The sequence below is a fragment of the Pseudophryne corroboree genome, chromosome 1 (assembly GCF_028390025.1).
Source record: "Pseudophryne corroboree isolate aPseCor3 chromosome 1, aPseCor3.hap2, whole genome shotgun sequence".
NCBI classification, from domain to species: domain Eukaryota; kingdom Metazoa; phylum Chordata; class Amphibia; order Anura; family Myobatrachidae; genus Pseudophryne; species Pseudophryne corroboree.
Window position 1 is genome coordinate 812507512 of NC_086444.1, and position 13113 is coordinate 812520624.

The window sequence follows — 13113 nt, forward strand, 5'->3', positions numbered from 1 at the left end:
CTAGGAGAAAAAGATTTACCGGTAGGTTTAAAATCTTATTTTCTCTTACGTTCTAGAGATGCTGGGGACTCCGTAAGGACCATGGGGATTATACCAAAGCTCCAGACCGGACGGGAGAGTGCGGATGACTCTGCAGCCCCGATTGAGCAAACATGAGGTCCTCATCAGCCAGGTTATCAAACTTGTAGAATTTTGCAAAAGTGTTTGAACCCGACCAAGTCGCCGCTCGGCAAAGCTGTAATGCCGAGACGCCTCGGGCAGCCGCCCAAGAAGAGCCCACCTTCCTAGTGGAATGGGCCTTTACCAAATTTGGTAACGGCAATCCAGCCGTAGAATGAGCCTGCTGAATCGTGTTACAGATCCAGCAAGCAATAGTCTGCTTAGAAGCAGGAGCGCCAACCTTGTTGGCTGCATACAGGATAAACAGTGCCTCTCTTTTCCTAACCCAAGCCGTCCTGGCTACATTCATTTTTAAGGCCCTGACTACATCAAGGGACTTGTAATCCTCCAAGTCATCTGTAGCCACAGGTACCACAATAGGTTGGTTCATATGAAACGATGAAACCACTTTATGCAAAAATTGAGGACGAGTCCTTAATTCCGCTCGATCCACATGGAAAATCAGATAGGGGCTTTTGTGAGACAAAGCCGCCAATTCGGACACCCGCCTTGCAGATGCCAAGGCCAACAACATGACCACCTTCCAAGTGAGAAATTTTAATTCAACTGTTTGAAGAGGTTAAAACCAGTGAGATTTTAGGAACTGTAACACCACGTTAAGGTCCCATGGTGCCATTGGAGGCACAAAAGGAGGCTGTATGTGCAGCACTCCCTTTACAAAAGTCTGGACTTCTGGGAGAGAAGCCAATTCCTTCTGAAAGAAAATTGATAGGGCCGAAATCTGCACCTTAATGGAGCCTAATTTTAGGCCCATATCCACTCCTGTCTATAGAAAGAGGAGAAAACGGCCCAGATGGAATTCCTCAGTAGGAACATTCTTGGCTTCACACCAAGATACATACTTTCTACAGATACGGTGATAATGTTTCGCCGTCACCTCCTTCCTAGCCTTTATCAGAGTAGGGATGACTTCTTCTGGAATGCCTTTCCCAGCTAGGATTCGGTGTTCAACCGCCATGCCGTCAAACGTAACCGCGGTAAGTCTTGGAACACGCAGGGCCCCTGTTGCAACAGGTCCTCTCTGAGAGGAAGAGGCCACGGATCTCCTGTGAGCATTTCCTGAAGATCTGAATACCAGGCCCTTCGAGGCCAGTCTGGAACAATGAGTATTGTCTGCACGCTTTTTCGTCTTATGATTCTCAATATCTTTGAGATGAGTGGAAGAGGAGGGAACCCATAGACCGACTGATACACCCACGGTGTCACCAGGGCGTCTACTGCCACTGCCTGAGGGTCCCTTGACCTGGCACAATACCTCCGAAGCTTCTTGTTGAGGCGTGACGCCATCATGTCTATTTGAGGAAGTCCCCAATGATTTGTTATCTTTGCAAAAACTTCTTGATGAAGTCCCCACTCTCCTGGATGGAGATCGTGTCTGCTGAGGAAGTCTGCTTCCCAGTTGTCCACTCCCGGAATGAAGACTGCTGCCAAAGCGCTTATGTGATTTTCCGCCCAGCGAAGAATCCTGGTGGCTTCCGCCATTGCCGCTCTGCTCCTTGTCCCGCCTTGGCGGTTTACATGACCCACGGCTGTGACGTTGTCTGATTGAATCAGAAACGGTAGGTCGCGAAGAAGATTCTCCGCTTGACGTAGGCCGTTGTATATGGTCCTCAATTCCAGTACATTGATGTGTAAACAAGCCTCCTAGCTTGACCATAGTCCCTGAAAGTTTCTTCCTTGTGTGACTGCTCCCCATCCTCAGAGGCTCGCGTCCGTGGTCACCAGAACCCAGTCCTGAATGCCGAACCTGCGACCCTCTAGAAGGTGAGCACTCCGTAGCCACCACAGGAGAGACACCCTGGCCCTGGGGGACAGGCTTATTTTCTGATGAATTTGAAGATGGGACCCGGACCACTTGTCCAGAAGGTCCCACTGAAACGTCCTTGCATGAAACCTGCCGAAGGGGATGGCCTCGTAGGTCGCCACCATTTTCCTCAGTACTCGAGTGCATTGATGGACTGACACTTTTTTCGGTTTTAACAGGTCTGTGACCATGTTCTGGAGTTCCTGGGCTTTTTCCATTGGGAGAAAAACCCTCTTTTGTTCCGTGTCCAGAATCATGCCTAAGAAAGATAGCCGAGTTGTTGGAACCAACTGTGACTTTGGTAGATTCAGAATCCAGCCATGTTGCTGCAGCACTCTCAGGGAGAGCGCCACGCTTTTCAGCAACTGATCTCTCGATCTCGCTTTTATCAGGAGATCGTCCAAGTACGGGATAATTGTGACTCCCTGCCGGCGCAGGAGCACCATCATTTCCGCCATTACCTTGGTGAAAATCCTCGGGGCCGTGGAAAGCCCAAACGGCAACGTCTGAAACTGGTAATGACAGTCCTGTACAGTGAATCTCATGTACGCCTGATGAGGGGGATATATGGGGACATGAAGGTATGCGTCCTTTATGTCCAGTGACACCATAAAATCCCCCCCTTCCAGGCTGGAGATAACTGCCCGAAGCGATTCCATCTTGAATTTGAACTTTTTCAAGTACAGGTTTAGGGATTTTAAATTTAGAATGGGTCTGACCGAGCCATCTGGTTTCGGGACCACAAATAGGGTTGAATAGTACCCCTTCCCCTGTTGAACTAGGGGAACCTCGACAACCACTTGTTATTGACACAGTTTTTGAATTGCAGCTAAAACTATCTCCCTTTCTGGGGAAGAAGCTGGTAAAGCCGATTTGAAAAACCGGCGAGGAAGCACGTCTTCGAATTCCAGCTTGTAACCTTGGGATACAATTTCCATTGCCCAAGGATCCACGTCTGACTGAACCCAGACGTGGCTGAAGAGTCGAAGACGTGCCCCCACCGGCGCAGACTCCCTCAGTGGAGCCCCAGCGTCATGCGGTGGATTTAGTAGAAGCCGGGGAGGACTTCTGCTCCTGGGAACTAGCCGTAGCAGGCAGTCTTTTCCCTTTACCCTTACTTCTGGCGAGGAAGGAAGAGCCCCGACCTCTTCTGGACTTATGCGACCGAAAGGACTGCATCTGATATTGTGGCGTTTTCTTTTGCTGTGGGGAAACATAAGGTAAAAAAGTAGATTTACCCGCGGTAGCTGTGGAAACCAGGTCCGCGAGACCTTCCCCAAATAAATCCTCACCTTTGTAAGGCATAACTTCCATATGCCTCTTTGAGTCGGCATCACCCGTCCATTGGCGGGTCCACAGGGCTCGCCTAGCAGAAATCGCCATGGCGTTGGCTCTCGAACCTAGCAGACCAACGTCTCTCTGAGCGTCTCTCATATATAAGACTGCGTCTTTAATGTGACCTAAGGTCACTAAAATGGTATCCCTATCCAGGGTATCAATGTCAGCTGACAAAGTATCCGTCCAAGCCGCTACAGCGCTACAAACCCAAGCCGACGCTATTGCCGGTCTGAGCAAAGCACCCGTATGTGTATAAATTGATTTTAAAGTAGTTTCCTGTCTGTGATCAGCAGGATCCTTGAGGGCTGCCGTGTCTGGAGACGGTAGCGCCACCTTTTTGGACAAGCGCGTTAATGCCTTGTCCACCCTGGGTGAGGATTCCCACCGTAACCTGTCCTGTGCAGGGAAAGGATACGCCATAAGAATTCTCTTGGGAATCTGCAGTTTCTTGTCTGGTGTTTCCCAAGCCTTTTCAAATAACGCGTTCAGCTCATGAGATGGGGGAAAGGTTACCTCAGGTTTCTTTTCCTTAAACATGTGTACCCTCTTGTCCGGGACAGAGGGGTCATCTGTGATATGTAAAACATCCTTTATTGCAATAAGCATATAATGAACACTTTTGGCCACCCTTGGGTGTAACCTCGCATCATCGTAGTCGACACTGGAGTCAGAATCCGTGTCGGTATCAGTGTCTGCTACTTGGGACAGGGGACGTTTCTGAGACCCTGAAGGGCCCTGTGACACAGTCAAAGCCATGGATTGACTCTCTGTTCTATCCCTGGACTCTGCTTTGTCCAATCTCTGATGTAATAAAGACACATTTGCATTTAAAACATTCAACATATCCAACCAATCAGGTGTCGGTGTTGCCGACGGAGACACCCCAATCATCTGCTCCACCTCCTCCTTAGATGAGCATTCCGCTTCAGACATGCCGACACACGCGTACTGACACCCCCACACATTCAGGGATATATCTATATGGAGACAGTTCCCCAATAAGGCCCTTTGGAGAGACAGAGAGAGAGTATGCCAGCACACACCCAGCGCCACCTGACACTGGAAACAAAATTCCCAGTTAAAGCAGCGCTTTTATATAAATATATTTATATACACTCACTGCGCCAATTAAATGTGCCCCCCCCCTCTTTTTTGCCCTCTGTCACCGTGTTCAACAGGGGAGAGTCCGGGGAGCCAGCTTCTCTACAGCGTGCTGTGGAGAAAATGACGCTGGTTAGTGCTGGAGGATCAAGCTCCGTCCCCTCAGCGGCGGGCTTCGGTCCCGCTCAAATTTCCAATACTGGCGGAGGATTATTTAATATACTGCCTCCGCACAGTGGCGTAAGTTCGTCACAGTCGCCCGGAGGCAAGATAAATATTGGTGCCCCCCTATTTCCTATATTAAGATAAATATATGTATGTTTGTGTGCATGTGTGTGTATATGCAGTGTTCTGAAAACATTTATATACTGTATTTATACATTTAATTGTCTTATTTTAAATCACAAATTTCTTTGCAGTTATACCCAGGATTAGAACCCATGACCTGTTACACTAACAGCAGACACTTTACTGATGGGGTTATTTGCTCCTGTAGAGGAAGCATGAGAATTCTTACTATATGAAGTTATGTGTAATTGTCAGAGAAGTATCTTCATATAGTTAAAATTCTCATATTTCCTATACAGGCGCAAACAGCTTCATCAGTAAGGTGTCTGCTTCCAGTGTAATAGGTTGTGGTTTCTAATCCTGGGTGTGATACTTGTAAAATGAGTATATTCAGATAATAAAGAGGGTGTGATTTGTAAGGTGTAGGGACCAGTGAGGAAGTCGGCCACTGAAAAGACAGCGACAGCTATCAATTAACTTAATTCAATGGTGTCACAGAATGGGAGGAGAGGTGCCCCCCTTCAGAGCAGGAGCCCGGCGGCAGATGACTCCGTTGCCTCCCAGAGTTCTGCCTCTGCCTCCGCAGCATATATATATGTTAGCCAGTCCCTAGAGGTTTATTATTGCTGCCCAGGGCGCCCCCCCTGCGCCCTGCACCCTTCAGTGCCCGCTGTGTGTGTTGTGTGTGGGAGCAATGGTGCGCAGCGTTACCTCAGAGAAGATCTGAAGTCTTCTGCCGCCTTTGAAGTCTTCTTTCTTCTTATACTCAACCGGCTTCTATCTTCCGGCTCTGTGAGGAGGACGGCGGCGCGGCTCTGGGACGACCGGCGAGGGTGAGACCTGCGTTCCGACCCTCTGGAGCTAATGGTGTCCAGTAGCCTAAGAAGCAGACCCTATCATTTAAGTAGGTCTGCTTCTCTCCCCTCAGTCCCACGATGCAGGGAGCCTGTTGCCAGCACAGTGCTCCCTGAAAATAAAAAACCTAACAAAAGTCTTTTTCAGAACAACTCAGGAGAGCTACCCTGTAGTGCACCCAGTCTCCTCTGGGCACAGGATCTAACTGAGGTCTGGAGGAGGGGCATAGAGGGAGGAGCCAGTGCACACCCATCTAAAGTTCTTTATAGTGCCCATGTCTCCTGCGGAGCCCATCTATACCCCATGGTTCTTACGGAGTCCCCAGCATCCTCTAGGACGTAAGAGAAAGAGATGGTTAGTTTTTTTTTTGTTTAGCATCTTTGTAATAAGATTCTTTAGCAAATTTTGGCATATCCTCCCTTGATTTTAGAGTATTTCTAATCATGCTGTCTCTTGCTCTAAATACACATACAGACGTTGCGACCGTGGTAACTAGCTTCACAGTCCTCTCAACGGCCTGTGTGTGCACGGAAACAGACATATACCCAATAATGCAAATGTGACTGGGTACGTAACTGACAACATCAGTTCCTCTGGAGAAAAGGGTTGTGATTCCGCACTAGTCAGTAATTAAAGTTCTAATGCACTGAAGAGACCAAAATTGGGCTGATAAATGAATGGGTAAATCCCTAGGTATGTCCGCTTCGCGGTACACCCTGAATCAGAGAGCTATCAGAAATAGGGAGAGAAGAAGACTCTTGTTTGGGCGCACTCTTTGTTAATTAATTCTCTCCCTTCCTATTTCTAATATCAGTTCTTCCTTATACATGTCTCTGAGGAGCGGAGGTAGAGTCACTTTAGTTGTTTCCCAGTCAATTACATCAGTATAATCTTTGGCTCTGAAATTTAGTGTAGGAATTTGGAACTGTCTCACACTTTGTGCATCTTCCTGGGTTCTAGCATACATAATTATTTTCACAGTCAAACGTTTGATATCTGACCATTCACCGAACAACATACTGACCAGTACATTTTCTGGATGCAAAAAGTAAGCATTAGTCTGACCTCATCGACATTTAATTGCGCAGGATCAGGTAAGAATCGTGAGTATTGTATAGCGTTCCAGGTATGCTTGCGTGTCTTATTTGCCAGCGCCTTTTAATAAGAGAACCAAAGCCTGGCATATACCTTCATAATGTAATTTGTACGTTACCAGGTTTCGTGAAAGCGTGACGTGGCAATGTACAAGCGAAGAGTGTGATTCCCAGCTTTCAGTGGAATGATGTAGCGGCCCTGGGTCAATGTTAGCAAGCTCTTCGGATACAGAGCCAGCAGAATGACTCTGCACATCACTAGGAGGTACTTATGGTCAGTAATTAGGTCACTTGTGTCAATATCTGGAAGTTCTGTATTTATTTTGCGAAATCTAACAACTAGCTTTTTTTCACAGTCAGCAAGCTTTTGCCCTATAAGACCTGAAAAACTTTCAGGATCAGTTGTTCGCCCATCAAGTAACGTGAAGAGGTTACGAAGTGGCAATTCATTGAAATGAAGGAGGCATATTGCAAGATTTCTCTGCAAGCAATTTTCTATCAGTGTGATGACACCCAGGCAGCCAGTGTTTGTGTTTGAGTTCATGCCATTGCTCCAGATTACACGCACATTGTCAAGAATTCTACCTTGCCCTTCATTTTTAAGGGGGGTGAGGATTCCTGTGGCTATACTGTTTGCTGTGCCTGACTAAGGAGTAATGTGCCCAATGTATTTTACTCAAGGTACCTGAACCAGTGAAATATGCTCCTCTACGATAAGTCGCCTGTGATACTATCAGGCCAATCTTTCCTGCAGGCCAATATTACCAGAATTCCGCAAAATTAGTCAAATAATTGTCTTTTTTCGAGTCTTCACTTGTGTAGCAACATCAAATGTGTAATGTTTTGGTGTCCAGAAATGCTCTCCGCGGTATGTGAGACAAGCTGTGCGGCCCTGCGGGGCCCACTAATGTGTATTGTGGTATTGCCTATAGGGACCAAATTTCACAACTTTAAGGCAATTATGGGAGCTAAATATACTGCCCTAGGACAATGAACTTTCGGCAAGGAATTACTACCATGGGGTAGAACATTTTCCATACCCAAGCATTTTCGATTTCTAGAATAGACCACTTCTCTCGCATCTCTCATATGAAATATGTTATCGGCCACTGAAAATTTCCAAGAATAACCTTATAGCCTACCTGTCAAGGAGCTCTTCCATTTCCCCCAGTACTGAACAACTATGCACTTCCAATGTTGCCAGAGTAAATTCTTGTGACATTATTGACATCTCGGTAATTTTCTTGCAGGGCAAATAGACCCTCTGAACCTTTACAAAAGGATCCAGTAAAATATACCGGCAGGCGGGATGTTGGTAGTCAGTATAGCAACAGCAGCATCCCCTCTCTGCCAGAATACTGGTAGCGAGTCCCATTGGGGGCTCACTGCGCTCGCACAAATTCTATTCCCACTCGGTTGGTGGAGTGGACCCAACAACTGAGTGGGAATTAGAGGCGGGTATCGGGATGCCAACCTGTCGGCAAAATGCCGGCTGTCAGGGTTCCAGCGTCTGTCTCCTGACTGCTGGGATCCCGACTGCTGGCATTTTGACTGCATCCCAATATAACGGTACAGTGTTTGCTGTCATACTGTAGCTACTATTAGGTTCATTGCACTGGCTCGATTAGTGCTTAAAAAAGGGGAGGCCTGTTAGTGTCTCAAGTTAGTACATTGTGTTTTCCCTGTTTAGGAGGAACACTGGGATAAGAAAAATACAAAATAAAATAATATTAGAAATAATAAAATAATACTATGGGGGGAATTCAATTAGCCGCGAAAAAAAGAAGCAAATTTACTGTGAAACGTGTTAAAATTCTCAAAAGCGCCAATTCAATTGTCTGCAAAAACGTTTTCACTGTAAATTTACCGTGTCACCAACTCTGAGCAGGTAATAAACTTGGGGAAAACTCCTATTTTAAGTTAAAAATGTTTTGATTTGGTTCTGAACAACCCCCTGAATGACTAATTAGGCACTTAAAAGTTTTTAATTATTTTTAATTGGCCAATAATGACCTCTCATTTTTGGGGTGAAAAAGTGCAAAATTATATTGGGGTGCTTTAAGAGTGTGACAAGTATATACTTATACCCATTTTTATGTACCCCAAGTTTAATTTTAGCACTTTATTTGCTGAAGAAAAAAAAAATGTTTTCTATAATTTTACATTTACAAAAAATAATAATGCATATAACAGCCATTTGACCCAATTTAAGCATCAGAAATAAGTTTATTATAATCAATAATAAACTTTTATACTGTTATCTGATGTTAGTTTAGCTTTTTAGTGGGATATGGACAGATCTACCTATTTTTCACTTTGGCACCAATTTTCACGGTAATCCAGTTTCTGCTCATTTGCATTTGAATAGGGCAAATCGCAGGAGTGCGCATACCCGCGAAAAGTACATTTTTGTGGCAACAAAGGCATGAAAACAGCAATTGTGGTAAATTTCACCGCTAATTGAGTCCCCCCTATTGATCTTGACCCTCAAAACCAGTACACACATGTGGTGAGGTGACATTGTGAGCTAATGGGTTTACACTAATTGTGCAAAATTAACAACTGGATGAATCCAAAAAAAGTGTTTATTTTTTTAATTTCTGCAATTATCACCAATAAAATAAAAATATATTTAATCTAATATGCTGTCATCAAACTAAGATTTTATCTCTTCATGTCTAGTCCCCATAGACATAGCCAAGCCAAGGGTGTAGCTACCATAGGTGCAGGGAGTACAGATGCTATGGGGCCCAGAGCTGAGAGGGGCCAACTTCCCTGTCACAGTTACATGTATTATATACAATGGTGTAGCTACCATAGGTGCAGGCAGTGCAGATACTATGGGGCCCAGAGCTGAAAGGGGCCGCCTTCCCTGTCACAGTTACAAGTGTTATTTACAGGGGTGTAGCTACCATAGGTGCAGGGAGAGCAGCTGCTATGGGGCCCAGAGCTGAGAGGGGTCACCTTCCCTGTCACAGTTACATGTGTTATATACAAGGGCATAGCTACCATAGATGCAAGGGGTGCAGCTGCTATGGGGCCCAGAGCTGAGAGGGGCCACCTTCCCTGTCACAGTTACATGTGTTATATACAGGGCGTAGCTACCATAGGTGCAGCTGCTATAGGGCCCATAGCTGAGAGGGCCACCTTCCCTTTCACAGCTACATGTGTTATATAATTTTTTTGCCATTGGGTGGTACATAGGGGTCCTTTCAAACTTTTTCCTTGGGGCCTGCAATTTATCTATGTATGCCCCTGGACCTGCTCATTGTAGTGTGGTATAAAATGAACTGGAGGGCATTTTAATGTTATATAATATGAACCGTGGCACTGTAATGATGCACAATATGAACGGGGAGCACTATATATCATATTGTGAACTGGGAGTACTGTGCGGCATAATGTGTACTGGCAGCTCTGAAATGTGACATAGGGTGAACTTCAGCACTACTGCGATTCATAAAAGAAACTAGGGCACTACTATGGGGCATAACATTAAATAAGGCTCCACTATGGTTCAGAAAATGACCTAGGGAATTACTATAGGGTATAAAATTAACAACTGCTGCAGAGAAGTGTTTCTCTAGAAGCATTGGGACCGGGCCCATTCAAAATGTTGCTATGGGGCCCACAAAGTTCTGGCTACGCCCCTGAGCCAAGCCAACACAGCAGAAAAGTATACTTGTTTGTAACATTTTAGTGTAATCTTCTGGGATTCTGCAGTTATCCAGAAACACAAAACAAAATAAAATGCACTATCAATTTGCTTTTTTATGAGAAGCATTTTTGAGTAGGATGTGAAAACAAAATGTAACAATTTAACAATTAAAATAACTTACCCCAATATTAAAATTGCCTGCAAAATAATTCAGATTTGCTTGAATGAACCAGATGTTTGTTAATCCTAATCCATTACTTCTTTCCCTAGCACGCATCAAAGATTCTTCCTTATTTTCTATCAGAACAATCTAGAGTCAGAGAAGACAAATAGTTGAAGTTAATGGAATACATTAAGATCCTTGTTTTCAGAAATATATAAACGATGTGCAAAACAAAAATAAACCCACACAATATGATGAATATTATAAATCTTTAACTGGAGAAATGAGTTAGTAAGTGTTGCACAGGGCCGTAACTAGGTGTGTACTGAAGGGGCACCTCACATAGCGCTGCAGGGTAGGGGGCGCTGTTGGTGGCACTTCTCAATTATCTGTTTTAATTACTTTCACTTGGTTTCCCCCCTTTTTGAAGCCCAGCAACTCCAGACCACCCGTCTCCTAACCCTACCCCCTCCATCACTAATTCATAAACAACATTCATCAACCTAACTTGATAGATCTTTGCAATTCAATCACACTGTCCTTTATTACATTCAAGATGCTGACATACTCGGGATTCAAACCCATTGCCTGTGGCACTGCTGTCAGACACTCTATTCATTTAGCTCTCTACTCTTGCATAGAAAGCTAGTAGTCTAACCTTGAGAATTGTAACTATTTGAAGCTTACCTTGTACTTTGAAAAAAAATTATTAGCATTGCAGCTGAGCAGATGTATGTAGTGTGTGGCTGCAAGGGATTGGATATGTGGCTGCACACTACATAGATCTGCTTAATTGCAATGCTGATTATTATTTTTTTACAAATTGCAAGTAGGTTCATATTGTTAGGAATATCATAGTTTTTATGCAGAATCAAATAGACCAATGAGTAGGCTGTTTGACTGGAATGCAACAGGTTATAGGTTTGAATCCTGGGTATGGCAATATATTGAAATGTGTTATTTAATAAAGGGTAATGTAACTGAATAACAGTGAGCTCTCAAGTTAAGTGCACGAACGTGGAATAAAGAGGATTTGTGTTCAAATCCATTTTCTTGCTGCCATCTGTAAATGTGTGTGTGTATATATATATATATATATATATATATATTCCCTTTCTGGCACAGGGCGCCAAAAGGTCCAGTTACGGCTCTGGTGGTACATATCAAATTAATCAGCAGTCAGGAAAAGAGACGTGCAACGTTAGCAGAATTGCACAGGACCTGGCGGCTCTATCCCGCCAGGTGTATTGAGGCTAGATGTAGGAGAACATATCTGTAATGAATGATTAGATACTTGCATTAATGAGCAGGTACAGAGGTATACCAAATAAATGGGCCACTAACAGTGTGTGTGTGTGTGTGTGTGTGTGTGTACTGTATGTATATATATATATATATATATACATAAATACACCTACTGTACATACATATAAAGTAGCATTTACCTATATGGAGAGACACCGTTACAGTGCAGATGACCAATATATCAATAGTGAATAGAGAATTTGTTTCCTGTCACTGCAACTATTATCTGGCATTTTTACTTTGTTTTTTTCCTAAAGTTTTCTTTTAACACATTAAAGAAATCCACTGTTCTCATCAAACAATGGGGCACTTCTTTTTATATAAATATTTATGTACTGTTTTTGTCAAAAGTAATCATTGTGATGTTATTTTACAAAATGTTAGTCAAATTGTTTAAAATAAAAATATTGCTTCAGGTGGCATAAACTAATACTGCATTGTTATTCTAGCCCTGTAAATTAGGAGTGCACGTATTCATTTTACCGTATAGGATAGGATGACTCTATGATTGGCAGAAGATTAAATCCCTCACCTGTGGCTGACTCCATCCGGATTTCCTACCCAGCTTCCTAATTTTTTTCCCCCTACACAGTGATTGATGACCACGTTTTTTTTTTTTAATCACAAAGAACATTTTTTTCGGTTTCATGGAGGAAAAGAAAAGCTGACCTTTAATGGCACATCTCCATTCTCTTACATGAATACGGAGTTGAAATCATCACAGATCATCAGCTACAGTATTTCTTCTGCATTTAGCAGTACAGGACAGATAATGCAAAGTTTTACCAAAGGGCCCACAGTAAAGCAGCACCTCTATATAATGTTTACAGCAATAGCCTATTATGACAAAAAATACACATTTAGCAAACCAAGGTGAATTGGTTACAATTGGATCCAAATCAAAGTGAATGTTCTCTTTCCCTAGGCAAAATTTCCGATGCCATTTAAGTGATAAAGAAAATATGTGATAAAAAGATATAGACAGTTATTGTGCACACGATACAGCACCTAAGCAAGTACCGACCCTATTTCTACTGTGGATCTCCTCTGTAAAAATAGGAAGCCAGGCGAGAAATTTTAACCAGTCTTCTCCTTTATTGCCTCCCAGCTATCTAATAAATCTCACATTGCCAATGTTTGTAAATACTATACATTGTTACCTTAACTTGATACTTAGTGACTAAATTGCCATTTTCCAACAATTCATGTAGTAGTTATCAATTTTTCATTTAAAATATTAAAAGCATAGACTGATGCAACACAAACTAAGTGATATAGGGGGATATTCAATTGGCCGTCTGTCGAAAAGACGTCAGTTTTCGACTTT

At 43.6% G+C, this 13113-nt stretch overlaps 1 protein-coding gene across 7 annotated transcripts in view; it reads right to left on the reverse strand.

The window, feature by feature from the left end:
* Positions 1–13113, reverse strand: part of GSTCD (glutathione S-transferase C-terminal domain containing) — a 480201-nt gene that overhangs the window by 70846 nt on the left and 396242 nt on the right. For all 7 annotated transcript variants that reach the window (XM_063919297.1, XM_063919322.1, XM_063919316.1 and 4 more), the window contains one exon: positions 10500–10628. In XM_063919297.1, coding sequence (XP_063775367.1) covers positions 10500–10628 — 129 coding nt within the window. The remainder of the gene's footprint in view (positions 1–10499; positions 10629–13113) is intronic.